At 40.7% G+C, this 17328-nt stretch overlaps 1 protein-coding gene across 1 annotated transcript in view; it reads left to right on the top strand.

Annotated features, from left to right (window-relative positions):
• The window catches only part of LOC121277874 (pleckstrin homology domain interacting protein), a 246095-nt gene that overhangs the window by 128010 nt on the left and 100757 nt on the right, over positions 1–17328 (top strand). The window contains exons 13-17 of the mRNA XM_041187625.1: positions 109–207; positions 4838–4991; positions 7480–7614; positions 13184–13312; positions 16411–16636. Of these exons, the coding sequence (XP_041043559.1) occupies positions 109–207; positions 4838–4991; positions 7480–7614; positions 13184–13312; positions 16411–16636 (743 nt within the window). The remainder of the gene's footprint in view (positions 1–108; positions 208–4837; positions 4992–7479; positions 7615–13183; positions 13313–16410; positions 16637–17328) is intronic.

Raw genomic sequence — 17328 nt, 5'->3', positions numbered from 1 at the left:
CTTTTCTACTTTTTTTTAATGTATGGCACCTCTGCTATCTCATCCCTAACTTCTTTCAATATACTTTTGAATGTAATTTTACATGTGAGGCCTTGACTCTGTTGGTAGGTTTGTTAGTGGAAGTCGTGACGGGACTGCAAGGATCTGGCAGTTTCGACGGCAAGAATGGAAAAGCATTTTACTGGACATGGCTGTCAAGCCAGCTGGGTGAGTGACCAGCACTATCTTTTCATTGATGTTGCTCTGTAGATAAAAGTTAGTCATTAACCTAGAAATATTCTCTCTAATGCAAGCTATACCTGCAAAGTGTAAAAATAGTGTCAGCAACAAGAAAATGTTGCTTTAAAATATTCCCTGCAAAGCAAGCACTGAGAAGCTTGTTGAAACAAGCTTTTGGCTTGAACTTCAGCGAAGTTGCTGATAGAGAAGGTTCTGATTACAAAATAGTTGGAAATTAACAGCCAGGGATGGGAACCAAACAGCATGTAGGACATGGCAAAAATGTAGATAGAGCTGAACAGGAACAATTTTTTTTTTGATAGTGACCTAAATATCTACAAACGAATATGATTGACAGCATTATAAATCACCTGATTAGTTGTTATGATGTTACTTCACAGAATGAGCCCGTTCTTATTGCAGTTGTTATCTGATCACTGAAAATTTTGTCTTTAGCTGATTGAGGGCAGAAATAACATACCTATCACATGTCTGTCACATTCACTGTCAAAAGTGCAGACACAACTTAGCCCTAACTCTCCACATCATTGCAACTACACTAAATAAAACTCAGCGTTATTTTGCTTTAATTTGAATATAAATGCTGAAATTTCAAAATGTCAAAAATCTGCCAAATTTCCAAATCATAAACAAACAATAGAAGATTTAAACAATCATAATACCTGTCAATATCTTGTACTAAACCTCGTATTGTGTCCTAGTCCTCCAACCACTGATCTAAAGAGGAGTATTTGCTCATACTCAAATATAGAATTTATCAACTCCCTGTTCAAAGAATTGCAGCAGATCCATTCTCCACGTTTTTTGATAGCCTATATCAAAGTTTCATGACCTACTGCGCAAAGAAATACTTTCTGGCATTTAAATGAACTCTAGTCCTACGTAAGCTATCCAACAGATGCAATCACTTCCCTTTCTTAAAAAGACTCAGCCGCAGCCCTTCTAAGCCATGGTTTTTCTATCCCCAACTGTTAAAGACAATCCTGGAAAGTGAGAGTTTTAAAGCCTGATGTCAAACTGGTAACACTCCTTAGCACCTTCTCCCAAGACTAAATGCACAGGGACAAAATCCAAGTATTGGTGTACCAGATCTGTGTATTGCCTAAGTGTGGTGTTCTTGGTAGATCCTTAAACCCTTTTGCCCTCACTGTAACCATCTCATATTGCAGATCTAACTTTAACATATGCTTTTACTATTACCGCAACAGCATTTTCTCGAGGGTGGAACTGCTCCAGGGATCCGGGTTTGATCCTGACCCCAGGTGGCTGTCTGTGCAGAGTTTGCACATTCTCCCTGTGTTCGTGTGGGTTTCCGCCGGGTGCTCCGGTTTCCCCCTAATGTCCAAAGACGTTCGGTGGATTGGCTACAGTAAATTGTCCCCTAGTCTGTGTGTATGTGCCCTTTGCTCGATCGGCATCCTGTCCTGGGTGTGCCCCGCTTACCACCTGTTGCCTGTTGGGATAGGCTCTGACTCCCCATGACCCTAAATTGGATGAAGCAGTTCTGGAAAAGTGAGTGATGAACTTTCTGTTGATCTATATGATTTAACAGGCATTCTCGCATAGAATAATCTAATGGTTATAGCACAGGAGGAGGCAATTCAGTCTGCCCTGCCATGCCAGCTGTCTGAAAGCCCTCTGAGGTAGTCTTATCCTCCTGCCTTTTTCCTGCAGATAATTACCCAATTTCCTTCTGGAAGTCGCATTTAAATTCACCTCCAGCACACACTCAGCCAGACCACTCACTTCCTCATGTAGCCTTTGTTCCTCTTGCCAGTCAACATAAATCAGTGTCCTCTGGTTCTCGACCTTCTGCCAATGGGAATAGTTTCTTCCTACCTATTGTGTCGAGAACCCTCATAATTTTGAATATTATAAACAGGATTGTAAAGCAGGTTGCAAGACACTGCCCTTCTCCAGTTTGAAGGACATCTGCTACACACAGGTCCATTCCCCTAACTTATCTGAATTGGTAGTGTTTCCTTATCGCATTGTCTTTGTTGTTATTTTCAGCCATTATAATAGTTAGGCACATTAGGAACAGGACTGGACCATTCAGCCCTTTGTACTTGCACCACCGTTGAATGAGATCACGGTCACCCCGGCTTCTCTCCACCATCAATCGGCTTCTTAAACCACCATTTGTGCCTCCTCCACCCTCAGCGAGGTGACAATGGTGTAGTGCTATTATCCAGAGACCCAGGGTAATACTCTGGGTTCGAATTCTGCCACAGCAGATGGTGGAATTTGAATTCAATAAAAATATGGAATTAGAAGTCTAATGATGACCATGGAACCATTTGTTGTAAAAAGCCATCTGGTTTCACTAATGCCCTTTAGGGAAGGAAATCTGTCGTCCCCTGGCCTGGGCCTACATGTGACTCCAGACTAACAGCAATGTGGTTGAATTTGAAAATGCCCGTCACAGAATCATACCTTAGAGAAAATGTCCCAGACACCACCATCACCATCCCTGGGTATGTCCTACAGACCCAGCGGCACAGTGGTATACCGCCGGGAATTGCCCTGGAAGTCCTAACATCGACTTCAGACCCCATGAAACCTGGTCATGACATCAGGTCACACATGGGCAAGGAAACCGCTTGCTGATTGCCATGTACTGCCATCCCTCAGATGATGAATCAGTACTCCTTCATGTTGAACAGTGCTGGCTGAGGACTAAATGACTTAGCTGCTAGATTGGGTCTGTGGCAGGTAGTGAGGGAGAGGGAAAACATACTCGAACTCAACCTCACCAAACCTGCCTGCCGCAGATGACCGCTTCGGTAGGAGTGACCACCACACAGTTGTTGTGGATACCCTCCATCGTGGGATCGTTTTCGAACAGACCTAGCATCTGACTGGGCATCCATGAGGCACTATGGGCCATCAGCAGCAGCAGAATTGTACTCAAACACAATCTGTAACCTCATTGTCTGGCATATCCCCCACTCTACCATTGCCATCAAGCCAGGGGATTGACCCTGGTTCAATGAAGAGTGCAGGAGAGCATGCCAGGAGCAACACCAGGCATACCTAAAAATGAGGTGTCAACCTGATGTGCCAAACAGCATAAGCTGCAAGTGATAGACAGAGCTAAGCGATCCCACAACCAATGGATCAGATTTAAGCTCTGCAGTCCTGCCACATCCAGTCGTGAATGGTGGTGGACAATTAAACAACTCACTGGAGGAGTTGGTTCCACAAATATCCCCATCCTCAATGATGGAGGAGCCTAGCACATCATTGCAAAAGGTAAGGCTGAAGCATTTGCTACAATCTCCAGAAGTGCTGAGTGGATGATCCATTTTGGCCTCCTCCAGAGGTCCCCAGCATCACGGATGCCAGTCGTCAGCCAATTCCATTCACTCCACGTGATATCAAGAAACGGCTGAAGGCACTGGACGCTGCAAAGGCCATGGGCCCTGACAACATTCCAGCAATAGTACTGAAGACTTGTCCTCCAGAACTTGCTGCCCCCCCTACCCATGTTGTTCCAGTACAGCTACAACAGTGGCATCTGCCCAGCTATGTGGAAAATTGTCTAGCTATGTCCTGTACGCCAGAAGTAGGACAAATCCAACCGGGTCAATTACCGCCCCATCAACCTACTCTTGATCATCAGTAAAGTAATGGAAGGGGTCACCAATAGTGCTATCAAGCTGCACTTGTTTAGCAATAATCTGCTCACTGATGCCCAGTTTGGGTTCCACCAGGGCCACTCAGCTCCTGACCTCATTATAGCCTTGGTTCAAACATGGACAAAGAGCTGAACTTCCGAGGTGAGGTGAGAGTGACTGCCCTTGACATCAAGGCAGCATTTGACCGAGTGTGGCATCAAGGAGCCCAAGGAAAACTGGAATCAATGGGAATCGGGGGGAAACTCTCCGCTGGTTGGATTCATACCTAGCACAAAGGAAGATGGTTGTTGGAGGTCAGTCACCTCAGCTCTAGGACATCACTGCAGGAGTTCCTCAGGGTAGTGTTGGAGTGTTAAGTTAAAACTAATTGCAAGGTGTATAAACAACTGTTGTCCCCTCTCCTGAATCAGAAGTGCTACAGATAGACACTACTTTAATCTGAATTTTTCTAGAGGAGGTAAAGGATGAGAGAGATGTTGAATGTGCAGTGAGAATCTATTTGAAAGAAGCAATATATTTAACAATTTATAAGAATATCAACTTATCTCAGTTGGTAGCATTCTTACCATTGAATTAATAGGTTGTAGATTCGAGTCCCATGTAGGGTGTTTGATCTCATAATCAAAACTGATATTCCAGTGGTGTATAGAGGGAATGCTTAATTTTTAAGAGGTGCCCTCCTTTGGTCATGTGGTTCACGACCACTTACATAATGTGAAAAACAAGAAGTTTTCTTTTTGTCCTAGTATACCGGTCAATTAGTTAGTTATCATTACCAGTTGCGACTTCATGCTAACGTGCACTGGAACTCACAGAACTTGATCATATGTGAAGCATATGAGTGACGTGATGAGGTGATATATAAATATAAAGGTTTTTTTAAGTTATAAATTTTGAGCAGTTTAATTTCCTTTTAGAAAGAATGCTGTTAATGTGAGTTGTTCTTGCTCTTAAAGGTATAATCCACAAGGATTGGAAGATAAAGTGAACAAACTGAAAGTAACCATGGTGGCATGGGATCGTCACGACAACACCGTTATTACAGCAGTCAATAACCTTACATTGAAGGTTTGGAATTCTTGCACTGGTCAGCTCATACATGTTCTGATGGTAAGAAGCTGCATTATTGGTTTTGAATAACCTAATTGAGGCATCACCAGAATTTTCAGTTAGCGTTACAAAATGAAGAATGCCCTCTTCCTCTCTCTGACCTGGAGTAAAGCCATTTATTTAGGGCAAACATTCTTTTTTCTGTCTTTCTCTCCAAAAGCTGCTGACTCGTCTTGACCACTCTTTAGTATCTTTGCAAAGTGGTTGCACTTCATGTTTATGCACAGAGTATGTCAGCACCAATTGTAGGAGACATCACAGACTAGCCTGATTCTTTCAGCAAAGACACTATATTGCAATAGGGACCTCAGCTCATTTTTTGCCTTCCTTTCAGCCTGGGTCACTGAATTCTGATCTCCTGCCCCCATTGCTACATTTTTGTACTCCGTGTTAAGACTAATGATCAAATTTAGATGCTAGTTCAGCAGCACACCATGCATTTAAGAAAGAATCCCCTTTTTAAAAAAAAGGTTTTCTACAAAACCATGTTATTTGTGACAGTTGTTATTAAAACTTTCTTTCTTCACCTAAAATTCACCACAAGTTTATCCACAGCTGAAATAGACAAATTGAACTTGAAGTCCCTGATTTATTTATTTTACTTTTGTCCAATAGCCATGTAACATTTGGCATTTAGGCATCATTTAGCCCAATTCCCTTTTCCAAAGGTTTTTCAATACAGTATCATTTTGATTATTTCTCTCTATTAGTTGCTCATTTATGACTACATTTGATATTACTGTGGGTCTACTTTCATTTTCTGTAAACCTACAGCTCTGACATTCTCTCACTCTCAAGTACAAGCTCACCCCCTTCATCTCCAAGTGGACCCATGACTCTATTTTTACTATCATTTTATTCCTTATTTACTTAGTGTTAAGAAGTAGAGATAGTGTAAGTAAGTTATGTATGTATTTGTCGATGATAGGAATGAGTTTTTGCTTTAAAGTTTAAGTTTGATTTGTATTCTTGTATCTCTGTGTTAAGAAAGGTCAAATAGAGTTTTAGTTTCACTTTAAAAAGGTGCTTACATTTCTAATGAGGAGTTTTACAACTCTTATAGAGAAGGTAAACATACAAGGGTAGAAGAATTGGACTGTTGCCTTGCAACAGGGGTCCAGAGAGGCACGTACCTCCCACAGACACACACACAAGAAGAGAGAAACAGCAGTTTGTTTTGGAAGCTGTTGGAGTTCAGTTGGTTTGAAGATAGCTGTGAAGCGGAAGCAGCCTAGAAGGGACAGATAGCAAGTCCCAAGCTAAAGAAACAATCCCAGAAATCCAGGGGAGTGGAAGAGGGGAAAGTCCCAAGAGGACCTTCTAGTCAAAGGAAGGATAGGAACAGGAAAATGTCCTGTTAAGTGAAGTTAAGAGTGAGAGGCAGAGAGAAAGGCTCCAAGCTTCAGATTTAAAGCTTCAAGCTTAAAGAGATAAAGGCTTCAGAAGAGGCAAGATGTTCCGAAAGAGACAACTAAAGGTCTGTAACTCTTTGCTATGGGCATGTGAAGCAGTGGTACTGTTGACGGCTGAGGCAGTGAGAGACTGAGTGTGGAACACAGCTTGAATGCATGTGGTGACCCAGGGAAGAGGAACATCAGAAGGAGAGTTCAAAACCATGGAGGCGAACCCTTGCAGAAGGCATCTGTGGGAAAGCGCTGGTTTGGGAGAAGATTCTTGGAGTTCTTGGAGAGTGGGGGTTGGAAGCCCTCGTGTGAAGGACGAAGTTCAGTGAGACTGATTGGCTTACAGTGTGACAAGCGTCTGGGGGGAGTTGAGGCGAGATCCATAGCATCTGGTTGAGGTGGCATTTGTCACTTGATTTCAGAGTGTGGTATACCTGACCACAGTGTACCTATTGGTTTACATAGACTCATACTTACTGTGAACATTAGACTATAAGATAGCTTTTGTGACTTGTTATGCATAAAAACCTGTATGTATCTGTAAAGGCATAGTTGTGGGTGAAGGAATATTGTAATTTAGACCATCTTTTCTTGTTGAATAATTGTTTTATTCTTTTGTTAAAAGTTCATCAGCTGACTCCAGCAACTCTGTTCAGTAGCTACTCTCCACATATCTAAACAAACAAATAAAAGTTAGAATCTGTCAAGCTAGGTTCCACTCTGGTATCAAACTTGTCCGGGGGTAACCTCAGCTGGGGATCACAACATTAACTTTTTCTTTTCCATTGATCTCAATTTTTTTCATATTCCCTCAGCCTTTCAAACCCCCTCTTTCTATTTATTTTATAATCCTCATCATTTTCTGCAGTTTTGATCATTCTTATTTATCCAAAATTTGATGCTTAATGGGCAGCCTCAAAGAACAGAGATATTAGATTAAAAGTGAACTTGGATAAAGTTGGATGTCTTCATATATATGCAAGCTGACTCCATACTTTAAAAAAATTATTTGTGACTGATTTCTTTAAAAAGGGCAGTCTTTATCTGTATTACTGATTATGAAATATTCAACATTGTTGTTGCAGGGACATGAAGATGAAGTGTTTGTACTTGAACCACATCCTTTTGACCCCAGGGTCCTCTTCTCTGCAGGGCATGATGGCAATGTGATCGTTTGGGACATAGTGAGGGGAGTGAAAATTCGGTCTTATTTCAATATGGTACAAACACTTATGTTTTCTAAAGTGTACAGATGTAATTTAAAAATGAATTTAACCTATTTGCATTGATAATTGCCATTATTGTCACAATTATCTATTTTCAGGTGATAGAGATGCAGATTCTTTTGAGTATTCCAATGGTTTGGTACTTTGTCACCTTTCTGACATTATTACAAATACTTTGTTTAGGTGCCTTTTTTGCACGTAACAAATGTCATTCAATACATTAGTACACAAAAACATTTTTACACTACAGCCCTGGAAAGACATCACTGAACAAGATGGAATAGTCTGATTATTTTGCTATCACTAAATGTAGGCATTCAATTTACAGGTGCATATTAGGCACATAGCACAACATAAGCATGCATTTAAAATAAAAATATTTCTTCTCCCCCAACTGGTCTCTGTTCTTCAAAGGTTGTGGCTTCAGTGGTTCTGTGGTAGGTCTGCAGGTCTCCTAAGCGGTTATTGAATTTTGCACGTATATTTCTAATTATTCATTGCTGCAGATACTTTGGCCCAAATTTTTGCCCAGTCAGAAGGGCTCTGTGCCTTAGCCAAAATGGTGCTGGAGCCCTGATTCCTAAAGCCCCATCCCCGAACTTGGCACCCATAATTTTCGATGGGATGTGAGAAGAACAGGGGCGGGTTGTAGTTTGCACCTCCATAGTTCACGGAGGCAGCTGCACTTTGGATGCAATTTTCATTAGTAGGATGTCTAAAACACAACTCATAGGCTTTAGACACTTGAACAAAAGGTCTAAAGCTGCTAGAATTATTTGGAGAGGTGTTGTACTCTTTTGGAGAGGTCCAGGTCAAGTGCCCCTTTGGGAGGGGTAAAGTGCCTTTTGGGATTGTTAGAAGTAGACATGATTGTGTGTAAAAAGGGTAGTGTCAATATGTCAAGGCATCCCCTAGCTCTTTAATTTTTAAAAAAATACTGACTGCAGTTGAAAAAAAAATCAGTGTTTGCAATTTCACTAGCTGTCTGTTGACATAAGCTTAAGAGCTATCATCATACGATTAATGCTGCATGACTGATTCCACAACCTATCATTATCATTGTGGGAGGACTGTAAGTTCACAGTTTGATTGATAGCTCTAAGTAGTTATAAAGTCTTTGATGTGGGGCTATGAATAAAAATGTTTGTTTTATAAAGGATTAAGTACAGGAATTTAAATGTATTGAATGGATTTTGAGTGAGTGTTTTTTTTAAATTATGAAGTCAACAGTAGTCATCCTTAGCACCTGTCCCCAACCCTGGGATTAAAAACAGACGATTGGGGACTGAGTCAGTTTTTCAGAGTCGGGAATTTTCCTGACTCTGTGTTCCTAACTCAGGAGTAAGAATTTGTTCCTATGTTTCTGCAAGGGCATAAGCACAGGGCTTGACTGGTTTTCCCATCATATCTACAGAGATGTATTTTCAATAATGATTTGTGAACAGTACCAGCTGCATAATTTTCCTGCAGAGAACTATCGTGTTCTCAGACCAACAAATCCCCTGCCCCACCAGGAACTGCAATTATTTAATTTTTATTTTTAGAGTTGTTTTGCCACAAGAGTTTGAGCAGGAATCATTATCGGGATGCTGAAATTGGGTTTCTTCAATCCAGAGTGATGTTTTCAGTCATATTGTAATTATGAATATATAAAGCCTTCAGTACCTCTGCTGACTTTTACTTTGCTGAAGTAATAATAAGAGAAGTTCACTGTTGAATTGCAAATATTTAAGAAAATGGGGACTTCGTGGTGGTGCTTGTTTTATTTTTATTATTCATTCATGCGATGTGAGCATTCCTGGCTGGGCCAGCATTTATTGACCATCCCTAATTGTCCTTGAGAAGGTGGTGGTGAGCTGCATTCTTGAACCACTGCAGCCCTTGTGATGTAGGTACACCCATGGTGCTGTTAGGAAGGGAGTACCAGGATTTTGACGCAGCGACAGTGAAGGAGCGGCGATATATTTCCAAGTCAGGATAGTGAGTGGCTTGGAGGGGAACTTCAATGTGCTGGTGTTCCCATGTGACTGCTGCCCTTGTCCTTCTAGATGGTAGTAGTCATAGGTTTGGAAGGTGCTGTCTAAGGAGCCTTGGTGGAGTTTCTGCAGTGCATCTTGTAGATGGTAAACACTGCTGCCACTGTTTGTTGGTGGTGGAGGGAGTGAATGTTTGTGCATGGGTTGCCAATCAAAAGGGCTGCTTTGTCCTGGATGGTGTCGAGCTTCTTGAATTTTGTTGGAACTGCAATCATCCAGGCAAGTGGATTAGTTCAGACTGTGGGAGAACAAGGCCTAAATAGCTCCCTACATTTGTACTGCTGAAATTGGAGTGTTTGTTGTGACTGAGTCACAGACTTATCAATAAGCTGTCAGGTTATGATGCAGTTGTGCTGCAGTTGGGTCTACTTGAAGTTTTTTGTCAAATGTCTTGATTTCCGGTGATCTCTATTTAACTTGGAAGGACCAACATGTGTTCCTCCAACCCTATTATAAATGGCACCCCAGTGTTGCCTTACAATTGATTCTTCTACATACATTTGTGGGGAGTGCACAATTTTCAGAACATCTCCGCCTTGATGTAATTGGACACAATAATGAATTTCAAGAGACCTGTTATAGGTCTCTAGTTCAAATCCAGCTTAGGTTTAGTTTCACTGCCAAAAACATGTCCTTTAGGTCAAGCTGTAAGATCTTGGGTGAAACCTACTCTCAACCTCTACTAACAATCACCTGTTGTCACCTTTAGACTCATTATTCCAATGCTTTACTGGCTAGCCTCCCAATCTCAATTCTCCTTATGTTTCAGTCAATGTAAACCTCTGCTGCCCTTATCCTGTACCACATTAAATCCCTCTTGCCCATTACTCATATCCTCACTGAGTAAAATGCCACAAGTTTAAAATACTACAATGGCCCTTCTCTCCCGATTGTAACTTTCTAAAGTGTTGTGAAATAACTCCCCTCCCCAATTTGTGACCCCCTTTTAATGCACCTTCTTGTGCATTCCTTTGCCTCAGCACCACCTCCCCTTCAATCTACTAATGGTGGCTGTTTCTATACCTGTATGAGCCCTATATCCTGGAATTGCCTCCTTAAATCCCTCCATAATCACTTCCCCTTGAAAAGTACTCTCAAAAGCAAACTCTTCAGCGAAGCATTTGTTCACACCTCCTAATGAAATGTTTTGGAATGTGTTTCTGTGTTAAACCATGTTGGTAGTGATCATGCTCATTGCCTTATTCTGCTCTTTTTACACTATTTATTCTCTGCTGGTGAGCAGCACTGGTAAGGGTGCATTTCTTGCCCAATTGTAGTTGGCCTCTTTAAATTACTGCAGTTGATGTGGTGATGCTGCTCCCAGAACGATGTTAGGTAGGGAATCCCAGGGTACAGATCCAGCAGTCATAAAGGAACTGTGATATATACCCAAGGGAAATTGGAAGTGATTGCATTCCCACAACATTGCTGTTCTTGCCATTCTTGATGGTAGATGTAGCAGGGAAGGAAGGTGCTATCAGAGCAACTATGGTGATTTACAATAGTGAATCCTGTAGGCTGTATACAGTCTGTCAGAGGGAGCGAGTGATGGATAGAATTGATATGAATTGCAGTGGTGGGGTGCCAACTAAGAAAACTGTTCTGTCCAGGATTGTGTTGAGTTTCTTGAGTGTTATAGAGGCTGAACCCACCCAGGCAAATGGCGAATATTCCATCACACTCTTGACTTGAACTGTGTAGATAGGAGGTTGGCTTTGGGTTGTCAGGAAATGACCATTTTCTCTCAATGTACCCAACCTCTACTTTGCTGTTGTAGCCATTCATCCAACTCTTGTAGAATATAACTTAGAAATCAGTTTTGTTTTTGGAGAAAATATCTGAGCTTTGTTCTATGTAATAACTTTCTATCTTTTCTGTCAAAACTGAACTGCCTGGTGGAGCTTTTGGATAACAATATTGCAAGATCCCATAGGGCAGAATTTTACATTTGGCGTGCAGGGGCGGGCCCAAGACACCGGAACATAAAATGACGCACGATGACATCAGGCATGGGTCCTGACACCATTGCGCTGTCTCATGATATTTCGTTCGGTGGGCCCGCGCCAATAATTGAAAGGCCTATTAAGGCCATTAACGAACTAATTAATTTCAAATTTATGCTGCCTAACCATTGGCGGGCAGGCAATAAGGCGATGCAGCCTTTACGTTCTTTTAGGAAACCTCATCCACGACCAGGATGAGGTTTCCTAAAGCTGTTACAACTTAAATGAAAACTTTCTTTGAAAAATGAAAACATGTCCCATCTCATGTGGCACAATCACGTGGGGGGACATGTTTCATTACATTTTTACTGTATTTATTTATTATTTTAACAATCACTTCAGCTCTCTGAAGCAGCACCATGCCTCAGGGAGATTGAAGATGCGCGCGAAAGATCACTGGACCCAACTCTCTCTCCTCCCCCGCCCGCAGAGATAGCACTCAGCACTTCCACTGGCATTCCATGCTGGTCCCGCCTGCGTGAAATCGCGGTGCGGAGCCAATCATGGAAGGCGGTTGGCTCCGCGACCACCCGCTCCTGCCGAGCCCGCCCGACCAATGAAAATTCCCGGCCATAGAATATTACAAGGGTCTTTTTGATTTTCAGAATTAATTGTAAAATATTTTGTGGTTTATTTTTGCAGTCGAGAAAGCCGAAATCTGATTTTGTTATTTTTCTTTTGCAATCTCCCTCATTAGTATTTTCAGTTGATGTTAAGAGGATAACAGGTCAAGGATAAAAGGTTAAATAATCTTTTATAAAGCTAATTATGAATAAAAATGATACTTCTGTTTAGCCTCATCAATTTGTAACCTGCTGAATGATCCAGAACTCTCTTTGCTTGGTGCTACAAATGACTGCCACTTCTAGAGCCTGTGTAGCACTTAAAACTGCCATCTCCTTCCTCCCTTCAAGTAATCACTACAACTACAAATGCACATACTGTTGTCAGCACCTTTACTTGGAAATTGTGAGTTCTTAGTTCTATTTAAAGCCACTTGGCTCACGTGGGGATGATGAATGTAATTCATGCAGTTGAAATGCTGTGTGTAGTGCTCTGGTTGTTCTCAACGGGTAGCCTTAGGCATGAGTTCAATAATTATTTTGTGCTTTAGTCCACACAATAAAAATGCCAAGATTTCTTTTACATGTAAAGAAAAAAGTAGTCTCTCTTCCATTGCTGCTGATGTTTCTTTGTCTTCAATCACCAACTTCTCTTGGGTTAATTGTGGCTTAATTTCTGTGGTGAGTGTGGTTACAGAATGTTTTTCATTCTGGGGGAAGATAATGTGATTGTAATATTTTAATTTTTTTAAAAAACCTCCAGTACCAGAAGTGCAATAATTTCAATGTTCTACATGCACATAGTACTGACAAAATGCTGTTCTTTGGAAATCATCCTAAAATTTAAGCCTGAACTGCTTGTTAGAAAACTTTTTTTTTGTAATGTAGCATAAGCAACTGCTTTACCTGTGTATTTTCTTCCTTGTTATTTTTACATGCTGTGTATGTATTTATCTTTCAGATTGAGGGTCAGGGACATGGAGCAGTGTTTGACTGTAAGTGCTCCCCTGATGGGCAGCATTTTGCATGTACTGACTCCCATGGGCATCTTCTCATCTTTGGCTTTGGCTCAAGCAGTAAATATGACAAGGTATGCAGTAAGGAAAAAAAAAACATTTTTTTTCTATTTGTGCCAGTAATGAACATTTTCTAATTCTTTAAAACTAAGGCAATGCAAGTACACTCAGATTATATTGTCATTTGACCTCCTCATTGCTTAAATGTTTGATTCTCTTTAGCTGATAATCCAGCATGAGGGTAGGACACTGGAGATTTGAAGCGCACTATACAAAGTTATCCAGACATGTGTTTCCTGTACAGGCTGTTTTTCCATGAGAGACGAGTTTATCAGTGTGAAATAAGATTGCTTTTTCCAAAAGAGGAAATGAGTGAATCAATATTTTCGACAATGTAGGAGATCTTTTTCCCCTCAGACTGCAAACTGCAAGATTTATTTTTTTGTTAAACTATTATTGTAAGTCGACATTAATTTAACTTTACTCACAATAGGGAAATTAAGCACATTCAATTTTTTCTTCCAGTTGCTTAATTATTTTTAAAATTTTGACCTTTTATTGTTTCCTTGAGACCATTAAGAGTAAACCACATAATCTGAGACCGGAGTCACAGATTGGATTAGCAGGATTCTTTCCTTGAATGACTTTAGTAGTATTTTGACAAAAATCTAGCAGATTACATGCTCATTTTCTGGTACTTGCCCACAAATTAACCAGATTTATTGAATTTATTTTCACAACTTGTCATGGTGGGCTTTGAACTCATGAATCCTGGGTAAGAAATTGATTTTTTTTCACTGAGTTAAAGGTTGGGAAGATACATAATGCCAGTCTTTAAAATGATGAATTACGGGCCCATATAGATGCGAGATGGCTTATTGGCTTCAGATGGTATATAGAGGATATAGATTCAATATAGGAAACGTGATCCTCAGCTAGAGATTCGTAGAAATTTATTTTCTCACAATTATATGTGGAATTAACATCCATCAATGTTGGTGTTAATTTGCTGAATTAAAAAAAGTAAAGTTGAAGGAATAAAAACTGAAAATGCTGGAAAACCTCAGCAGGTCTGACTTTCTTCACGGACTCGAAACATCAGCTCTGCTTCTCTCTCCACTGATGCTGTCAGACTGGCTGAGTTCTTCCCGCATTTTCTGATTTTATTTCAGATTTCCAGCATCCGCAGCATTTTGCTTTATTCTTAAAGTTGAAGGAAGTTGGATTGAAGGTTGCAGAGATAGATCTAGGCTTAAGTGATCAAATAGCTATGGAACATTTCTGGTATATTGTTCAGTACTTGGTGTGGAGGACGTTTATCTGTTTGCCATTATACTGGTATAACATGCCCTTCTCAGGAACTCTAGCATTGTGTTACATGGAGGTCTGGGCTGTCTCTGTTACGTTGGAAGGTATGGGTTTGATGGCTTTCTTCCATTCCACTGTTGCATTGTCATGTGTTACTATTTTTATTTTAAAGTTATTAATTCGTTTAGCATTTTCTGGTTGCATAAATCTGGGTTTTACTTGTTATTCTATTTTTAAAAAAAGAATAAAGAAGGGTGTAAAATGATGATTTAGGGGATCATTGTTTTGACCCTAGTTAGGCAGTTTTAGTGACAGCATGACTGCTTCCTTTATTTTACTGATGTAACCAATGCTTTTTATTTAGATATGCCAGCCAGATAAATATGTAGCCATTTTTTTTTCAAGATCTTTATTTTTCAGGGTTTTATTGGTACTATCGAGAAATGCCAACTCCAAGGCCAGGATTTCCCAGTTGGCGTGCGGGGGGCAAGGCCCACTCGCCGACACATAAAATAACATGGGATGACGTTGGGCGGAATTCCCGACGTCACCCTGCCCCATTTTAATTTTCAGGTGGGCGGGGGCGCTGCAGAATCAGCTGTGTGCCCGCCGACCTGTAAATCGCCAACTGAGGCCATTGACAAAGTCATTAAACTAATTAATGGATCTTCCCATCCAACCTTAAAGTTGGTGGGATGAGGTTTCATGTAGGTTTTAAAAAATGTAATTAAAGTGTATTTAAAAGTGATGGACATGTCCCAACTCCTGTGACAGTGCCACATGAGGGGACATGTCAGAGAAATTATTTATTTCTATTTTCCAGATTTTTTATTGTAGAGCTGATCTCTCTGATGCAGCACTTAGCCTCAGGGAGATGAGTGCGCTCTTGTGTGTGCGTGCGCGAAAGGGCGCAGTCTCGGCTCAGAAAATCTCCACCCCACCCACACAGGGAGTGTATAGCACTTTATGGCGGACATCATGCTGGGCGGGCCAATTAAGGCCCGCCCATGTAAAATAGTGGCGTGCCTCCGCATGCCCGCTCCTAAGCTTCCCTCCCCATTGGGGGGAAATTCTGCCCTAGATTTTCCATTCAGGTGCCACGGGGAAGAGTGCTTTATTAGAGCTTTCATTGGTTTAAATCTAAAACACGTAACTTGGAAACTGCTGCATAACATGCAGTGTGATATAAAGAATAATTTATTATGCTACATTAGTATCAGGAAACACTGAAGACATTGACTGTAGATGAAGAGTTGTTTGTCCAGAGTGGACAACATCTTTAAAATGATTTTTGGAAATGATGGCCTGGATTTTAAGATCAGGCAGTGAAGTGATCCTGTTCACTACTGACCTCAAAAAAGGCTGCCCACAAAGATCAAATGATGACTGTGGTGTTTATTTCCCCTTTCCTGGTGTCAGTTATTGGGAATCTCTAGCATCTAGCAATAATGATTTCATGATTGTAAGTATTCATATGCAGGGACCTGTTTTCTGCAAACAAAAGGAATATGTTTAAGCCATGCGCCTTTTTTGAATTACCCAAGAGCTTGGGGAGCCTGTCGTCTCCCGCTGGTTCTCCATGGCAATGCCTTAGCCAATCAGAGTTGCCTTACCAGCCGATCAGCACCCTTTTCCCCTGTAGTATAAATTGTTGTGATCATTTGAAACTTGGCATTCTTGTGTTTGTCCTGATGAGTGCAAAACGAAAAGCTTCAATAACTTGTCCCTCTTTTCATCAATAATAAGTTTTTTCCAGTTAGTTTATTCATGTAGTTTCCAATGGAAAATTGTCCAAAATAAAGGCCATCAGTTTAACAAAGCTTTCAATGTAAATTCCAATATCTTTCAAAATCTCCTGCTGTAGATTTCTGATCAGATGTTCTTCCACACGGATTATCGACCCTTAATTCGTGATGCCAACAACTATGTCTTGGATGAGCAGACACAACAGGCACCGCATCTCATGCCGCCTCCATTCCTGGTGGATGTGGATGGCAATCCCCATCCACCAAAATACCAACGACTGGTACCTGGCCGGGAGAACTGTAAAGATGACCAACTCATCCCACAGATGGGCGTGTCTGCCACAGGTAACATGAACCAAACACCCAAGATTCTGAGATTGTTAAAAACTGATCCAGGATTGTGGCTTGCAATTTTACAAACTGAAATATCTAAAACAGATGATTGCTCTCTTGAACTTAATTAATATTCACTTAAAAATATCCACACTTTTCATTGAAAAGCCTGAAACATAAGCACCTGACCTGTTAATACTTGTTTATTTTGTTACATTCTTGGCTGTCCAATTGTTGGAATTTTTATTGCTCTGTTGATGTTGGTGTCGCTTTAAAACACTCTATGAGGAAGATAACGACCTCACCAAGAATCAATGTCCTGACAAAACTGTACATCACGTTTAAGTTTTTTTGGGTAAAATATATCATCACATGCTTAAAAAATACAAATATATTTCTAAGGCATGTTATGGACCATGCGGAAAATGTTAGGTACATGGACATTATTGTCATGGCCAGGGTAAATGTGTAGTAAGTAGTGTGAGTATGTGTAAGCCAAGCATAGCAATCAGGGTATCAAATTTTTTAATGTTGTTGCTGTTGTCAAAGATGTCTATAATGCTGATTTTCTTTTTGACCATCATTTAGAAGCTGGTGTTTAGTAAAATATTGTGGACCAGGAGGATCTCTGTTAATGTTTTCACTGGGTCTGATAGTGATTGCTTATTAATTCTTTATGTAATGAAATAATCTATTTTTGCCAC

The sequence above is a fragment of the Carcharodon carcharias genome, chromosome 5, assembly GCF_017639515.1.
Source record: "Carcharodon carcharias isolate sCarCar2 chromosome 5, sCarCar2.pri, whole genome shotgun sequence".
Taxonomy (NCBI): Eukaryota; Metazoa; Chordata; class Chondrichthyes; order Lamniformes; family Lamnidae; genus Carcharodon; species Carcharodon carcharias.
The sequence above is the reverse complement of the archived record's forward strand: the minus strand, read 5'-3'. Positions and strand labels throughout refer to the sequence as shown.